The following is an 18,711-nucleotide window of genomic DNA, read 5'->3' as shown; positions in this document are numbered from 1 at the left end:
AACAACAAAGGCTTTCGTTCAGAAATTTTAACGTGAAAATATTTAATGCTTTTGTATTGCCCTTCCATTCAAACTATGGATTAATCGAGTTAAAATAAAACAGTTAATATTAAGGACCTGAAATATTTTATATTTCTTTATAAATAGGAACCAATAGTTTCAAGTTAGTTATTTTTTTATGGCAATTGTGAATCCGCCGGTTGACATGCATGACATTAAATTTTGACATTCATTCGCTCATTGACGTGACGTGACATCGAGCGATTAGTGCATTTGCATATTTTTATTAAATAAATGTTATTTAAAATAATCAATTATTGTTTGTATTGATTGCGCGAAAATGGCAAACTGTGGTGACTTTATTAAAAGTCAATTCCCACTGATAGACGAAGAATTGAAGAAATATGTTGAAGGTATGTTTTCTATAGGTTATAAAAAGAGTATTATTTTTTTACTTTTTGTGTGTAGTTAAATTGGTTCCGGCCTATTTTATGCAGTGAGATTCGGTATTGAGGAAGTTGGGTGCATTATGATTATTCATCAAGTTTTGCTAACGATGAAGAAAAATGATGGCCATGTTTTAAAGGTTGACATGCAGATAGTTTGTACTTTGCAGATATATTGGATGGAAGTGCCGGGGAGTTCGAGGATACCGAAGAGATCTATGAAGCCGTTGGTGAAGTGCTTCAGGGTATTTCGGAAAAATCTGAAGAAGATATAAGGTTATTGATTTTTAAATAATGAGTTTTAAACTTTTGAAGTTATAATGTATGCAAAGACTTGTTAAGTTGCTTTTGTAAGTACATTTGATTTATGTATAATAACTCTTTTTTTAACAGAGATATATGTGAGCAACTCTTGCATATGCTCCAACCGGACAAACCTGGCAACAGTAATGGCCCTAGGAAGGTATTGGATGCTCCCATACATTTAGCTTCAATGACAACCACCAGTAATGAAACTGAGGAACTCAGGAGTATATGGATACAAAGTAGAGATGATAATTTGGTAAGTAAACCTCATTTCTATAAACGAATAGTTCATTTGATCATACCTGTATTAAATTATATTTAAAAAAGTATTGTGTAGTACATTTACTGCAGTATCTAGGCCTGCCCTTCCTTCTGACATAGGTACCTACTATTTATTATAATTTTATCTTAAAAATATGTAGGTCAGGAGTGTGTCATGTTATTACATCATGACACATTATAATAGACATAGTTGTGGTAATGAAATGAGTAGAAATATGTTGTAAGTAGTTATGTATTATAATTCTTTATTCAGTAGTCAATGATAATTTTCATGAAATATTCTATTCTATAGGTAAATAACGTAAATTGATTGGGAGCTTTTGCTTTAATAATATTAGTGGGGAAGTATAGATGAGTGAGACTGTTAGTTTTATGATAATAGTTAAGTGCTCTGATAAGGATGCAATGCATTAGACTATGAATTCATTGAACTATTTATATAAAATTAATGCATTTGATGCATGTTTTATTAATTCAAGCACTGTAAAGATAGTATGTATCATGTACCATGAACTGTATGCATGAACTGTATAATTTTTACTGTTCTTATAATGTGTATAGCTACACAATGAAAATGTGAATACTTTTTTGGGAGTAATTTGGTCCCCAATTAAGATTTTTACTTACTTTACTTAAAAAAATATCACTTGTATTATTTTTTTATAGAAAGTAGATGCAAAAAAACTAGAAAAGGCAGAAGCTAAATTACAACAGAAACAGCAAAAGCAGAAGGACGCAAAGATCCCTACGTCAGCTCCGGTTCTTCAAACGGCTACTGCATCACAAGTGACTTCTAAGAAGGATAGCAAACTGGAAGCCAAGGGAACTAATAGAACACAGGACATAAGGATAGAGAACTTTGATATTGCGTATGGTGACAGGTATGTTATGTATCTTTGCTACTAATATTCTAGACTAGCTGACTCGCGCAACTTCGCTTGCGTCACAAAGAGAGAATGGGTCAAATTTTTCCCTGTTTTTGTAATATTTTGTAATGGTACTCTGCTCCTTTTGGTCGTAGAGTGACAATATATAGCCTATAGCCTGCCTTGACAAATGGGCTATCTATTTAATAAACTCTTCAGCTTTATAATATTTATTCTAGAATAGAAGTATTGATTTGGTTAATGGTTGATGGTTTCAGTACAGTTGGTTATAATGGTCCCATTGACAAGCAGGAACTATGTAACACATAATTTCTCAATACCACCTATTGTCTAAATTCATCTTTACATTAATTAAACTTCCCTATTGAAGTCTTTGTGGCTGTAATGATAGATGAAAGTGTGTGATAAATAAAAAAAAAATGAATTAATAGTAAACTCGGGTCTCATACTGAGAGATGAGAGAGGATGATAGATTAATAGTTCTTTTGTAGGCTTATGGAGCTATGCATTCCTTATCCTTAATGTTGGCCACAAAGGTGTATATATGCTTTTAACATTTGTCCTTATATGAGGAATTCCTTACACATGTAAATAGTTTTACAAGGAATATTACATTATTTGATATCTTTTTGCTTTTTGTAGCCTATTAAATCTACTACGTCGAAACATTAAGATGTCAATCATATAAAATAACAGTATTATTATCTTACAGAGTATTATTACAAGGCGCCGACTTAGTGCTTGCGTTCGGTCGACGTTACGGCCTAGTGGGGCGGAACGGACTCGGCAAGACTACACTCCTTCGAATGATATCGTCAAAGCAGTTGAAGATACCTTCTCATATATCTATACTGCATGTAGAACAAGAAGTGGTCGGTGATGACACGATAGCACTGCAGAGTGTCTTGGAATGTGATACTGTTAGAGAAAGTTTGTTAAAACGGGAGAAAGAGATTACTTCTGCTATTAATAATGGGTAAGTGAATTTCAATAACATTTCCTCAGGCCCACTTGTATCATTGTGAGCTTACTCACTAATTCTAGTTTAGGGGAAAATATTTCATCCAGCTCCGACGCACTTGCAGTGGTAAACGTTGAGTTAAACTTATAATCTTTTCTTATCTAATTAATACATTAGTGAACTAGATTTGTGTCTTTGTCTTAAATTAAATAAAAAAAATGTTTGGTTCACGTTATGGGTGTACTTTTGTTCACGTTTAGAACAGGCAGCCTTTGAGAAAGCAATGATCGTGATTACTAGTAACCCATTGACAAAAAGTGGAGTTTAAAAGTAGTCTTCAGAATTTATTTGCGTGCCTAAACATTTACAAGAACTAAGATCGAATACAATCGATAATAATTGACGGTTCTTTATAAGAATCTATAGTAATATTTTCATATTACATTGTAACAGTTGATGGCCATGAGTTAACGACAATAAATGCGTCATGTCAGTGTAGATGCAGCCTTGTTAGATGTTTCCTTATTCTGTATGTTTGTCCATAATATACTTAAAACGAACTAGGAGTCTTATAACTAGTAAATGATGCAATCCGAAAGGGAGTTTCTTCATCTCGTTTTAGTCTTCTATTTACATAAAACTAGTTTAAATACTAGTATATTCTTTGTTCAAGAATGTTGTATTTTCTGATGTAATATTATAATTTGAATCTAGGATGTATATGAATTCAGTACAATACATTGTTACGGGGTCGCGTAAGTCATTCGAGCGTAACCATGGGAAGGCGTATCTTTTACCATCTGACACGAGATTATTTATCGTGAATTTTGTTCCTTCATGAATAAGAATCGCTATTATAGTAAACTAAACTGATATTCAATGTGATAAAACTCACCTTGTAAGGATTTAATAATCAAAGATAATTGGTTATTTACCATGATTTAAAGTAAGTAGTCAGTAGTAAAAAAAACAGGTTTTATGATAGAAAGGTATTTTAAAATTAGTTTCAGAATTTATTACACTATCTCTGAAAGGTTTAAAATTAATCTTGCTCTAAAAGTAGCTGAACATACATAATTTTTCGAAACGACATATTATTATTCTGAAGCATGCAAGCAAGCGTGCATCCATCGAAAAAATATTTGAGATTGGTTAAAATGTTTATTTCAACTAATTCTAGCTGACTTTGTCCAGGTACTTTTTTAAAAAATTCGTCATAAAGACGTGTTGAAAATTGATGTTAAGCAACATGTAGTAAAAGCTAACATTGAAAACAAGTCTACAATGCAAATTTTTTGATGTACACTAAATCCGCAGATCAACAGATCCGGGCATGTCGAACGAGTTAACAGAGATCTACGCGCAACTGGAGAACATCGAGGCGGACAAGGCACCGGCGCGGGCGTCGATCATCCTGAGCGGTCTGGGCTTCACGCCCGAGATGCAGGCGCGCGCCACCAGGACCTTCTCCGGAGGGTGGAGGATGAGGCTGGCGTTGGCTAGAGCTTTATTCTCAAAGTAAGTGTAGTAAACGGCTAATCTATATTTTAGCTTATATAACATTTTGAGATTACCTACGGAATATCTGTCAAAAGTCATCATTGATTCTTTAGCGGTCAGTAAGCACATCTGACTTGGATGACTTTCTGCCTTCCTATAACCCATACCATCATAGTTAATTGTGTCATAACTTGCCGCCGTCGTTATTACACACGACGATCAATTATTTCAATATTGACATCATATTTCAAACACCAAGTCCATAAATATCGAAAGTGTTCCTATTCCTATGTGGCTACAAGAATCTTAGCTTTAGAAAAAAAAATCTCAATTATTTATTCATAATAATATGTTTTCATTACAGACCAGACTTATTACTACTCGACGAGCCCACTAACATGTTGGACATCAAAGCGATCATCTGGTTAGAGAACTACCTACAAAACTGGCCGACTACATTGTTGGTCGTATCTCACGACCGAAACTTCTTAGACACAGTGCCCACCGATATTATGCATTTACATACACAGAGGATAGACACATACAGGTTAGTACTTTAAACTTAGTCACCTACACGATTTTTTATCTTTATAGATTCGTTAGGTTTTGTTTGCAAAGGTCTAGGTTTATTAGAGTAGATTTAGTAACAGTTTTCTTAATTTATTAGTTTTGTGTAATGTGTTTTTTGTGTGAGCCCAGTACAAAAAACTGATAAGATAATAATATAGAATCTAACAATCTGTAGCGACTCAATCCGAAGGATAAACCGCCGGAAACCCATTACATACACGAAATATGCGATCGAACATCGAAATATAGCACCCTGATGTATTGTATTTTTGACATATTCCCGTTTTACTTCCAGAGGTAACTACGACCAGTTCCATAAGACGAAAACAGAAAAGCTAAAGAACCAACAACGCGAGTACGAAGCCCAACAACAGCACCGCGCGCACACACAAGAGTTCATCGACCGCTTCAGATACAACGCCAACCGCGCCTCCTCAGTACAAAGCAAGATTAAGATGTTGGACAAATTGTGAGTATGTCTGATTTACCTAAGCATCGCGTAAACTGGAGCTTCATTACCTTACAGTTGCACATACTGGGTATTTCCATGTATTTGTCTTAAAATGGCCTATAAGTTAGTCAATTTGGCCACTTACACCTAGTAACTACTTGGAAAACTAGATACAGAAACTTTAATAAAACGAGTCTAACGAAACCTTTACTCAATGTTACTACTAAAATGGTTGCGGGTAAAGCCCTAGTAGTAAATAAAACTACTTTAGTATAGGGCCCGGACTAAGTGCTCGTTTGTAATATTGGATTACAAGAATTACTTTATTCTCTTCCTAGAATGAGATAAATTAAATTAAGCAACATGCTTTTACTTTTACAGACCTGAATTAAAACCAGTAGAAAAGGAAATAGATGTAGTACTACGATTCCCTGAGACGGAACCTCTGTCACCTCCTATACTACAACTAAACGAAGTTGGCTTCTACTACTCGAAGGACAAAGTTATATTCTCAAATGTTAATCTCGGAGCGACGTTAGAATCCAGGATATGTATTGTAAGTATCAACACATTTTTTTTTACACTTGGTGTATTTTATTCTGCATATTACTTTTGACACGTATACCATACGCGTATACAGAATAGATGCGCCCGTATTCGACAATTTATGCGTAAAGTCATTGATATCATCGGATATGCGAGTGAGTAAGCAGTCCCTCTATTAACGACTTGTCTCTCTTTTGCATAAAAGTTAGCCTAAATAATAACTTTGTACAGTGTAAAAAATAATGGCTAGTAGTAAAGAGCGTATTATTGTGATTATGTGTGCCGATAACATTTAGATTTGTATCTGTCTCATCTTTCGGTTAAGATAAAACTTACCTTTGATTCTCTGAAATTACATACCGCGGTCTATTTTGTACAAACATAGTTCCAATCGCCATTTTCCTGTCAGCACATAAAAAAGCATTAATGACTATTTAAAGCAGACTTTATACCATAATACAGTGAAATTATGTGTATTATTCAACATTCTGTGGGAAAACGTTAACAATGACCCACACAGCCTCGGTAATGACAAGACTAGACTATTATGTTCAGATACATAAAACGTTAGGCTTGGTACACACATATTCGAGTCGGCATGTTCGGCAGTATTTATCGAACAACGAAAACGACTCGAAGCAATTACTGCACTTGTTCGCCTTGTGCCGATCTAGTAATTCCTGCGGGTCGGTCGTCAATAAGGTGCCTTTACACACACGATCAACAGAGGAAAGAGCGCGCGCCACGTTGGGAAAAATGAGCGTAATTTTTCCCATACGTTATCCACACATATTCGGTTCTTCGCCTGGCTAAATGCCTTATTATTGTGTGTAAGAAGCCTATCAAACCTAAATGACTAGATCAATCATGTTTTTGTCCTTCGATCAATTGTCGCATGATATTATTGCTTTATTAATAACCTATTGTCTTGTTGAACTATTTATACGCATTTGTCGAAAGTAAACGATTATAGTGTGTTAATTTAGTTGTTTAGTCACTGTTCTTATAAAAAGACGACTAATTAAAACTGTTATTATAGACGATTTTTCACTACTTAGTTAGACGAGGTTGTTTTATACTACTAACAGGATTATTGACCAGATTTCTATTAAAAATTAAAACATTCTATATAAATCGCTATCGTCTCGGCCCCTTTTGGTAAAAATAATTAACTTTGGATCTAGAAATATCCTTTACCAACTAGCTTACAAAGTTTTCCCATATATTGAAATCAATGAACAGAAATTGTTAAGTTTTAAAACCATAATATTTTTCCTAAGCTAATTTCATATTACTTCTAGGTTGGTGACAACGGCGCGGGTAAAACAACGTTATTAAAAATAATCATGGGCATCCTTTCACCTACCAGTGGTATAAGAAGCGTTCACAGAGGACTGAAGTTCGGCTACTTCTCTCAACACCACGTCGACCAGTTAGAAATGAACGTCAATTCTGTTGAACTTTTACAAAGGAGTTATCCAGGTATGTTATTTACATGTTATAGTTTCATTTTTTAAATCAAGCCTTCCTTTTACAGAAGTTTTACTTTAAGCTTTAGATTGTTTCTATTGATTTAGAAATTTGTTACACAAATAACTTTGAGTATGTTGCCGTTTTCTGCCAAATATTTCCTAATAACTAAAATAATTGTCTTGTTTACGTGACATTTAACAGTGACGGTTTAGTTGTTTAGGGGAATGGGTATATTGAAACAAGTTCACCACAATAAAATATATTTCTTCTTACAATTTTCATGACTGTTGAACAAAATCTACACATTTTATAGACAAGATCTATTTTATGAATATTAAGGAAAATCAGTTGTATGTCTAATGTACAAATTATTCAGTAACGGATGTAGTATGACTACGAACATTTTTTTTATCCAAATGTTTGGAAAGTAGTAATTACCCAGCCGTTCCATGCTTATTGGAAATCCTGACTTAGACTTGAGGTATAAGGCGAAGTTCTTTTTCTTCTGTTTTAAAAATCGTTCTTCTATGAACCTCTTTAGAGATCTCGGTTTTGATTTGTACTTTGGCCGTGGTGTTGAATGCGTGTTTGGTTTGTAAAACGTGTTTTGGTTATGATATTGGGGGTCGAAATCACGGATAAGAGACTCTGAGTAATCTTTGGTGTCAGGATCGTGAAGTCTTACTATCTCAGAACCTGAATGATTTTCTTCGAGTTCCATATCGTCTGTGCATAGAATATTCGGCAGCAGTAGAAAACAGCAAAATACTGAAACGAAAGATGTTTTATTGATAGTTTTGAATTAAAATGTTCAGGTTATAAAAGATGTATGTAATTATGTTATTGTCATGGGTCCACTTTCAATCAGTCTTCGTAGGAACATTAGTAAGAAGCAGGGTCCATCGATTTCACGTTGAACTCTCACGTTTGCCCATGTATATTCAGAACGCACATGTGCATGTACAATAATTTAAAAAAATCTTTTTGGCGCGAATTTTGTTATCAAATATAACTTACTAATTGTCGAGTTTAGACACATATTCTTTCTTATATTCTCCCGTCCTGACTAAATACTACGTAAAGAAAACTTCACGGCTACTTTCATAATTTATAACGGTTAATTATAATGTATGTACGATAAAAATAACTTGTTTTAATCATGATTCTCATTAAATGGTCAGAAATTACAACAGCAATTTAAATTAAATGTATTGGTTTTGCGAACTTATTATGTAATTATCTAATTATAAAATATATTTCTTACAAAATACTTTATTGCATTGACATGTTAATACAGATTCACGCGCGGTATATTTGACAGACTCCTATTAATTTATCATTTAACCAGGAAATAGAAGACTTATAAAAACAGAAGCAAAATATTCACTAAAAAAAACTGCATACAAGAATATGATGTCCACTCGCTAATCCACTAATATCATGCACCTATCATAATTTATTAAAGTTACTAAGACAGTATATAGTAAAAGAAAGTAATTTGAAATCTTTCAGTTAATTGGTAATATAATTAATACATTATTATTGAAGTTTATATTATTTTTGTATCCAGGTAAAACAATAGAAGAATACAGACGGCAGCTGGGTAGTTTCGGCGTGAGTGGTGACTTGGCTCTTCAAACGATTGCCAGTCTCTCCGGAGGTCAGAAGTCGAGAGTTGCCTTCGCCAGGATGTGTATGGGCAACCCTAACTTCTTGGTACTCGACGAGCCGACCAATCACTTGGACATCGAGACCATTGAGGCGTTAGGGAAGGGGATTAATAAATATACGGTATGTTAAATTTCATATCCTTTTTTATTGAATTTTTGTTACAGCCTACACGTAGTGTGTCATCACTTTTTTTCTAACTGGTGCAACTTAAATGTTGGTAGACTATATTCAAGTCTTCATTGAAAGACTTCATTCTTATTTAAAATATGAACTGAATCAGTGTTTTTTGAATATATAATTACTATATACATTTAGGAAATGTTCGTTTGTTTAGCTTCTTCAACAGCAACCTTAACTATTTCATTAACTGTTAAAACTCCTAGACATTTCTAGATTTCTCCTTAAAACTGCCCATATTTTTTATTACATTTTTGGCCTTAGTCAATTGGTATTATAATTGATGTTTATGATTCCAGGGCGGAGTAATTCTAGTATCTCACGACGAAAGGCTAATACGTATGGTGTGCAAGGAGCTGTGGGTGTGCGGCGGTGGTTCCGTCGCCAGTATAGAAGGCGGCTTCGACGAGTACCGCAAAATCGTCGAGCGGGAACTCGAAGCGCAGAACAAGTAGACCAATAAATGTTACACTACCCACATGTATACAATATATCCATGTAAAAAGTAACCTAAATTATATTGTTGTAATATATTCTTGTATTTTATTTATTTACTATTTTTAATAAATTATATTTTATCCCATATATTTATTTACACATGAACATAAAACTGTCTCTCTAGTAGAGTAGTATAATAGGTTTGTACTAGTGGTATAGACGAGCTAACATAGTTTATAATTACATTTCCAGTTAGCTTTTAGAGATAAGCGTTAGCTCTTTATTTAACTTAGATTGTTGCTGCTGTCTATTTTCCATTCTATATGATTATTTTAATTTAAATATCATCTGAATCCAAATTCTGGACGCCATTTTGAACTCTTAGAATAGCAATATCATGACCCACAAATTAGGGTTCATGATCTGTCCTTCACCTATAGTCATTATTTATTCAATTATCAGCTCACTCAATGGGATACTTACATTTAATTTCTGACATCGTTCTCTAGCAGTGAATTGATAGGTGATAGTGTTAAAATGAAAAACATATTAATATCAATGCAAATTTTTATTTATACCTTCAACCTCTCTCTCACTTTGTCTCCATTAAATACCTTCAGCATACATAAACGCATTGTTCGAAATATTCGAAAATATCAATGGCAATTAAAAAAATATAATTAACTTAAAAATGCATATTTACAAATCAATGATCAAATACATAATATACAATTAAAATAATGACTAAAATAGGAAGAAATTAAATTATTCAGTGGAAATTATAAAAATTGAACTCAATTTCAGGCAGTTCTCGACTATCTTGAGACGTACATAGGTGCTCTGGTTGTAAATGCAAGAATATTTCACATGAAATATATGTTTGTGTGATATCGGAGGGAAGGGTACATTATTGTGAAAGTTTAATAAATTAAAATTGTAATATAGGTCTATTGACAGTATACATACATAAATATACTGGTATACAATAACTATACCGGTTTATTATGGCAATTTATGATCGTGAATATATAGGTTAAAAATTAAAAAGTTACACTACCAGATCACAAATACTAAACTAATTTACTTATGTCCAGTTGGCAAAGACAAATGGCTGTTGATCACTCGACTCTTACTACAAGTAAGAGGGGTCGATGAATTTAAAACGCACCGTTTACTGATGCTTTTTGCGCCTGGTTTTAGTTTTATCGGCATTCCTTAATACTTCTGCGTAGGAAAGCTCTAGTTTCCTTAGTTTGTGAATTTCCTGGGATGCAGTGCTCTGCTTGATATCCCACGAGTCTGTCTCCGTGTTGTAGCCCTGGTAGATTTTACCCGTTCGGCCGCTTGCACTAGGTGTTGGCGAATTCAAGTTTCTGTTGTAGAATTGTAACGTGGCACCGTTCCACTCGGTTTCTGATGCCCTCACTAAGGGACTGGCTTCGATGGGCCTGTAGTCCCTTCGTTTCTTATTCGATGATTTCTGGTACGTAATTTTGGGTGGCGACGGGAAGACGGGAGAGTCAGCACCCTGGCGCTCTTGGCTGTGTTTGCGGTTGCGATGCCTGGACTTCTTTCTAGTGGCCGCTATGTACTCCAGTGGCTGACGCACCAGCGGAGTCAACACGCGCTCCTTTTCTTTTTCCTTTTCTTTCTCCTTCTCTTTTTCTTCTCTCTCTTTCTGTTCTCTTTGCTCTCTGCTCTCTTTAGCATGGCTGGTTTTCGGCTTCTCCGTGGTGCTTTCGGCCACCGGTTTGTTCTCCTTGTTGTTGCCTTTCTCCTCCTTTTTGTTTACCTCCGGTAGAGGTTTCTCTTGTTCCTTCAATGTTGGCGTCTCTGGTATGGTGATATCGGACACTGGAATCGATTGCTCAGACATGACAGACGACAATACGCTCTGAGTATCATCGGTGAAGTTGCCAGGGGGCTCCTCAGTCGCGGGGGTGACTGGAGGTACTTTACCCGCTGTCGTGTCGTCGAGGAGCGGCAGTTGTTCTCCTTCGTCTTTATTTTCCGCCGCCTTCTTAAGGATTGTGAAAATTTCTTTGAACAGTTCGCGGTACTCTGGTCTGTTACGGAACCGGCTGTCCATCGGGCTGACATCATCGTAGATGCTGAAGCGGTAGTCTTCACCGTCTGCAATAGTGCAGAGGAATGAGCCGGGTCGCTCGCGCTCCGTCTGTGTCGCCTTGTTGCTGGTCTCGTCGGAGAAGCCAGAGCTGGAAGTTTCCGCTTCCGAAAAATCTGGAGTTTGGATAATCTTCTTGCGCGAAGTTGTCTCAACTTTCTTCGGTTGGTTGATTCCTTTTTGCGCGTCCTCGCCGTGGCCGCTTTCCTCATCTGTGTCCTTTACGCTGAACTGACTGTAGTCTCCAGACGTTTGCAGTTCGTCTTGGAGGGACAGAGGTCCAGAAGGATTCACAATGGGCAAAGTGGCCTTGTTCTTCCTTATGTTCTTGACCTGTGACAGTTGAACTTCGAGAAGAGCTTCATACTTCTGTACCAATTCTCTGTAGGGGTTATCGTGGCCATCTTCTTTGTTCGCCCAAATACCCTGCAGTAGCTTCTCCTTGGCATTCTGTAAATTAGACAGTTTATTATTTGTAATAGATTTGACGCATTTCTGTTTTTAAATTGTGGGAGGACGATGAAAGATTAACATGTAATGTTTGTTATTAAAGTGACTGAGAATTATTTTGTATGAAGTTGTAGAAAAGTAATGACGTCAAGAATATTATTATTAAAACAGTAGTCCAAGTTAGATTCACAGGAAAAACGATGAAGTTCAAAAAGTGAAATGATCTTTGGATTCAGGAATAATTAACAATAATGATTATTATGATTAGTCAAAAATACACCACATTACACACAATATTAGTGTCACTTTGATAGCTACTTGATACCGCTCTGTATGTTAGATTATAGTTTAACAACAAAAGCCAATTAACTGACAATACAAATGTATTATAACAACGTAAACAATAGGTACATGTAGCATTAGGTTTGTGAATATTAGTATGAATTTCCCACATCCGCGACCGTAGTAATTTTACATGACTACGTACAAATAAATATATAACATGGCTATATTACCGAGTGAATGTTACCACCTATCACACAAGTATCCGATTACCTTCACCATTGAGTCGTATAGCGTGCACTATTCGCGTTTAGTATAATAACGTGTCGGTAATGGACGTACCTTCGACTACATACGATATATCCAAAGAAAACTACTGCAAATGCGCTTCATAATGCATATGCAAAGCGTGATCAACAACATCAGGGGCAGTTGGAAAAGCTTTGTCGCCTAGAAACGAGCGAAATTCATATGAGATTTTGTCGGGGAAATCTGCCATGTTTTATTTATCCAACGGTAATATTCAATGGTAAAGTGTGAAAGTAGTACGTGGTTCGTTTGTAAAACATATGATAGCCAGTCGACAGTGGGGTCGATAAGTCGATATTGCATAGTTGGTAATCCTTTCACATTGTACTACACAATGATTAGTTTTAGCAAGTGTTAATAGTGTTAGTCGATTTGCGTAGAACGCAGAACTGTGAGTTAATGTTGTTAAACAAGAAGTAAAAGGAAAATTAAATGTACACATGGTTAATATAAAGATATGACTCTACACAGAAAAAATAAGCTATTAAGAGTATTTTTGAAGAGACATGCAAAGATTTGTGTTTTGGTACTTACGTCGAATTTGACAAGTTTGGTGGTGACGAGATCTTCTCTAGGGCTGTCCTGGCCAGAGGGCGGTAGGATCAGAGAACTGATGGCGCTTCTATCATCGTCATCTCCATCAAGCATAGACGACATGTCATCTCCTCTCTCGACGCCTCTTAGGCATCTTATGCAGAGCTGGCCTTGTCTGTGATAAAGAGACACAGTTGAGTTAGAAAGTTTGAATATTTAGAAGGTTAAACTATTTCTGGAAAGGTTTAAAAAGTATGTTGCTATGAGTGTGATGTATGGAGTTATTTGGACCTATTAATAATAAAATGGGCTAAGGAAAAAAGAAAACTGTGATCGTTACATCTGTAAAAGAAGTAACGACAGGGCACTGGTTACTTACCTGACTTCTTCAAGAATGGAGAACTCTTCATGCATGGACTTAGGCTCATCCTCCCGTTGGTGCCAGTTTCTAAACTGATCCTGTAGTCTGTTGTTCTCCTGGATCATCGAGGCGAGTTGTTCCTCGAGTTCAGTGACCCTTCTCTGTTCTTGTGCGAAGGCCACTTTGTTCTCTCTGAGCTCATCGCTTAGCCTAAGTAAGTCCTCGTCCTCTTTAGTCAGTTCTGGGAGAGGTGCTACCGTCTTAATCGGCGTACTGCTTACGTCAGGCTTTTTGACGCTGAGAGTCGGTTCTATGACCTTTTCCTTTTCTTTTGGTTTCTCAATTTCGGGTTTCCGTTCCGCTCTTCGCCTGGAGATCTCCAGTTGAGCGTTCAAGTCGTCGACAGTCTTTTGAAACTCTTCGCATTTGCCCTCCAGTGTTTCAATGGTGGCGCACAGGCTGAAATAACATAGATGCCAATAAGTAAAAGATTCGCAGATATTATTATATGAAGAGATCATTAACTTTTTTAACTGATGAAGAATAATGACCGACGCAAAACCAAAATGAAGCATATTTTAGTCGTATTCTCATTATGTATCTATTATTCAATTAACTCGATCAGGATTGCTGCGTTCAATTATAAAACCTCTTCTATTACATTTATAAGGAGACTACAAGAACGAAATGGTGGGTGGCATCATATCGAAGAATAAATTACCGCAAATAACAGATCAACCCGGTGAATCGTTCTAGTTTATAAAAAATGTTGTTGTCCATTAAAAGATAATTGTGATATTGATTACAGCTTCATAGCCGCAATTTCCGATGGTGGACTCACGTTTTAATGTGTTTCTTGTCGGCGCCATGGTCGACAGCTAGTCTATGGTTGGCGCGCTCCAAGTCTTGAATGCTCACTTCCAGTTGTTCGTAGATCCTCAGTCTGGAGTCGTTCACCTCACGTAGAGCGACGGTTTGTTTTGTTAAGTACTGCAACACATCATTTGCATTAAAATAACGGTAAAACTTTTAGTTCGCTTGATGTTTTGGCGGCGTTATGATGATTTAGTTCTTCAATCAATCCGTTGTTCTTTTTTTATTAGTAGGTACATTATGCTATGCCTAATAAATTTTTTGCTCATTATTCCTAATTACAGCAGGAATAGTAATAAAACTCAAGACAGTATAGTTTTTTTCGAAATACCCATCTATTTTGCCATACCTAAATGTTATAACAACGGCCATTAACTGAGTCATTACATAGTTTTTTAACCTTGAATTTTATTTTGTAAACTTTTTTGTCGAGTAAAGTTGAAACCAGTAGGCCTTACCTCGATTTCCTGTGCTTGATCTTCGATGACATTTTGGTGTTGACGAAGAGCTGTTTCAAGTTCCTTGTTCCTCTCCAAAAGGGTTTTGCCGAGTTCCGCTGCCAGCTGCAAATCTGTAAATAAAGAAAACATTTTATTAAGTGACATTTAACACTAAATGTTAATGTTTTAAATTAAGAGTCCGGATAGAGATAATAAATTATCGCTCGATTTGGCTATCTACTTGAATTATATACTTAAGATTAACGACGTAGAAAGTGCGACTGGACCTTTAGTTATTCATATTTTGTAAGATTGGCTATCTTAATGTTGTGATGGCGTGATATTTTTTATCAGCAAATTAAAACTGATCTTCTTTTATCGGAATCAACCAAAATCGGCACAGATATGCATGGAAAGGAAAAATGCTAAGCAGTGCGAAACAAATGTGTTGCAATAAAAAGTGAAAGACAACATTGATGTAAAGATAAGACAACAAGTTAAACGAAGTAATTAGCCTATCAGAACACCATCGCAACTGGCGGCCGTCTAGCAAGCTGCGACAGCTGTCAGGCGTAGAAATTGAACACGGGCGAACACCTGCCGACACCTTGCACGTACTGATATCCATCACTCGCTTAGCAGCGATCATTGTCAACTATTCTAGAACAATAGAGGCGACGTATACTGCCTTTATCGATATATACGTGAAAGGTCTCATAACCTTGCTTCGATAGTAAAATGTATAAAATATCAGTTCAAAATTCAGGTCAGTGTATGTACGCAGCGCGCACGTACCTAGAAGAAAGTTGTAGAAAATAAATTGTGCTTTATGATCGATTGGGTTTTACTCACAGTCGCCGTTTGTTATTGTAGCAAACATCAACATTGTTCATGTACCCGTGTATGAATCAACGCGTGCGGATGATTGAGCACCCAGAGCTATCTCAAAAAAGTTTATAATCTTACTAAATTACAAGCACGAAATCTCGTTTACAATTCGGTAACAAAAATAACAATTTGAGTATTGTTCCGTGAGTTGTTGATGTTACGTCTGTTACGTGAAAATAATAAAAAAATCTACAAAATGTAGTTATGATAAATTGATGCACTGTAACTTGCATATGTCTGCATATATTATTTAGACGTGGCTAAATACCGTGCAAGTAAAAATTCCACTACTATTGTTAGCTTCCTTGCATCAGTCATAATTAATAAGTATTGCAAGCGTGTGTTTATAAAGGAGATAAGTTAACGTTAAGCAGCTAGGAAATATTCCGCGCTCCAAATAATTTACGCTATTCTGATGTCGAATACTCATTTCGTGTTTAATAGCAGAGACATGCCAAACTATTCATTTTTAATTGGAGGCACTCGGATGTGACGTAGCATAAAGTTGAAAACATGTATGTAATAAGTAATAACTCAAAGGCAATTTTTTGTTGAGATAAACAGCGTATCTTACTGAAAAATAAGCGCATGGAAACCGGTTCCAATCTCCGGTTTGAAACGCTAGGTAACTCTGGGTAACTCGTGTATATAAGTAATACTGACGTATGATACTATAATTGTATTACAAAACTCGTTAAACTCCATATCGCACGCACAGTGTATAAAAAAATTAAAAAACATAACGGCTATTAGATATGCACCAATGAACACCAAAAATTACCGAGCTATGAAGAGCCTGTTGCCAGCGTAACAGGGGATTGGGTTCCATATTCAAAAGTACTTTTTATTCTTTCAACCAACCGCGCCATCAAAACCAGTATTTAATACGGTGTTGCGTTTTTTGCACCTGACTGAGTTGCAAGTCAGTTACCTAGCTATTATCGAAGAGACGCTTCATATTAACCATTTGGGATTCAGATTACTTCTAAGCGAAGTTGATATGTCAGGTTATTAAGTATGTAATTAAACAATTTATTCACATTCATGCTGATTGACCATTTCTTTTCTTGCATTCTGAGCGTAGGTACCGAAAATTCGAAGTCATTAATAACATGAAATCACAATCGCAAAAAACAAAATGACAGCATTAGCAACAAATTGCACAACTAATATTGCACTTTCCTTATAATTTAATAATCGACTCTCTTCTACTCGATTGGACTGTAATTTCACTGCACTATCTGTCTGAATAATATGGAAACAATACATGACTCTCTCTTGGCCATCGGCTTTTTGCAAAGAATGTAATCTGCTACAACATAATGCGAAACTTTCTCGCATGATGATATTCAGATCAGCCTACTGATTCGTGGATGATTTGATCTTTCAAAGAGAAAATTATGTGTACGAACATTTTTCACAACACTAACAATAGGTTTAGTGTAAGATAATATTACAAAAGTAATTTAAAACTGAGCTTAAGTTGAAACAATTATGTAGATTAAAATAATGGATGTTGAGTATTATCTTGTTTAAACTTATTTCTTTTTGCGGATGTTTATTCGTGTCTGCATAATATTTATAAATCAAATGATTGTCAGTATCTTGGGATGGCAGCAAGAAGCTGTCAATTGTTTCCATTGTGTGACATTACCAATAAAACATTCTGCCTCAGTGCAATTAACGAGGCACTGAAACAGATACATGACAATGACTCACGCGTACAATGAACGACCTTTGACTGAACTGACTTATGACTTTTAAGCAACCATTATTACGGATGTTAAGAGCTCTTGGCTCTTTCTCATTTGGAAGTTAAGAAACTATGATTGAGAAACATTCTCATACGTTGAGATTTGTGTGGTATTTATTGATACTTCGATTTACAATGTGCATATAAAAGTTTATGATTTTCTTATGAAATTTCGCATTACTCGTAAGATTACGTACAATTATTTAATTTTGTTATATAGCGCAACAAGTGATAAATATTAAATTTGTGACAATAATTACGATTCGACATTAATTACGACATCAAAATACAAGCTGTAGATACCAAAATAAATGCACTTTATCATACTAATTGCTATCTGCTGATTTCATACGTATTAACGAATGGCATTGATATTATTAGATATGTTTGTAATAAAACTGGTAAATCCCTTGGCACGTCACTCTTCCGTGTCACACAATGGTTGATATAATAAATGTCCTCAATTTACCGTTTAAGCAGTACGTGCATAGCGATGAAAGGGTTATGGGAACGGTTATGGTAAGCAGATTGCATCCACAATGCAATCAGTCTACCTAACATGGCAATAGAAATATAATACTGAATCCAAACCGAAATTGCTTGAAAATATAACAATATTTTCCACCTAGGGACAGAATTACGAACAGCAAACGTTTCATATGGGTCCTTAAGACTTTTTCTTCTTCACTCTGCAGTAAAAGAACAATGCATAAGTGGTCTTCTAACATAAAGGGAGGATACACGAACATACTACGTGATAGTGCCTGACGAACCGCTTATCTCTGGGAATTTCAAAATCTGTAGATTTTCTTCCCCTTTGTGTATTATAAATGGTGATACTACAGTTTACATAAATTCCTACTATAAAGAGTTCTTTAGTCTGTCATGACACTCATCATACTCAAAAATTGACTTGTAACTGCTAGTAATTTAAGCTTTGTTCGTTTTTCTATAGCACTTATGTCTGTTTAACGTGCCATGGGAAATA

General features: G+C 35.6%; 2 protein-coding genes across 4 annotated transcripts in view; one reads left to right on the top strand and one right to left on the bottom strand.

Moving 5' to 3' along the window:
* Nucleotides 1-233: 233 nt before the first annotated feature.
* LOC142972261 (ATP-binding cassette sub-family F member 3) lies at nucleotides 234-9,803 on the top strand. The gene is made up of 12 exons (XM_076113196.1): nucleotides 234-413; nucleotides 617-722; nucleotides 840-1,008; nucleotides 1,701-1,915; nucleotides 2,634-2,897; nucleotides 4,200-4,400; nucleotides 4,747-4,929; nucleotides 5,248-5,421; nucleotides 5,785-5,959; nucleotides 7,251-7,431; nucleotides 8,993-9,213; nucleotides 9,570-9,803. Exons 1-12 carry the CDS (start codon nucleotides 341-343, stop codon nucleotides 9,723-9,725), a joined length of 2,118 nt encoding a protein of 705 aa, XP_075969311.1. The 5' UTR covers nucleotides 234-340; the 3' UTR covers nucleotides 9,726-9,803.
* A 454-nt stretch (nucleotides 9,804-10,257) lies between these two features.
* Cen (cerebellar degeneration-related protein 2-like) overlaps nucleotides 10,258-18,711 on the bottom strand; it is a 70,672-nt gene continuing 62,218 nt past the window's right edge. For all 3 annotated transcript variants that reach the window (XM_076113195.1, XM_076113194.1, XM_076113193.1), the window contains exons 2-6: nucleotides 15,101-15,213; nucleotides 14,611-14,759; nucleotides 13,788-14,228; nucleotides 13,409-13,583; nucleotides 10,258-12,283 (exon numbers count right to left, since the gene is read on the bottom strand). In XM_076113195.1, the coding sequence (XP_075969310.1) occupies nucleotides 10,880-12,283; nucleotides 13,409-13,583; nucleotides 13,788-14,228; nucleotides 14,611-14,759; nucleotides 15,101-15,213 (2,282 nt within the window). In that variant the 3' untranslated portion in view covers nucleotides 10,258-10,879. The remainder of the gene's footprint in view (nucleotides 12,284-13,408; nucleotides 13,584-13,787; nucleotides 14,229-14,610; nucleotides 14,760-15,100; nucleotides 15,214-18,711) is intronic.

Source organism: Anticarsia gemmatalis, chromosome 4 (genome assembly GCF_050436995.1).
Source record: "Anticarsia gemmatalis isolate Benzon Research Colony breed Stoneville strain chromosome 4, ilAntGemm2 primary, whole genome shotgun sequence".
NCBI lineage: Eukaryota > Metazoa > Arthropoda > Insecta > Lepidoptera > Erebidae > Anticarsia > Anticarsia gemmatalis.
Note: the sequence above shows the minus strand (reverse complement) of the source record. Positions and strands in the feature narration are given on the sequence as shown.

What these genes read in the sequence shown, in the direction of transcription:
- LOC142972261 (XM_076113196.1), top strand. Translation starts at nt 341, where the DNA reads ATGGCAAACTGTGGTGACTTTATTAAAAGTCAATTCCCACTGATAGAC. An exon ending in ATTAAGATGTTGGACAAATT is followed by an intron (nt 5,422 to 5,784) that starts GTGAGTATGTCT and finishes TTACTTTTACAG; the next exon opens with ACCTGAATTAAAACCAGTAG. An exon ending in TTTACAAAGGAGTTATCCAG is followed by an intron (nt 7,432 to 8,992) that starts GTATGTTATTTA and finishes TTTTGTATCCAG; the next exon opens with GTAAAACAATAGAAGAATAC.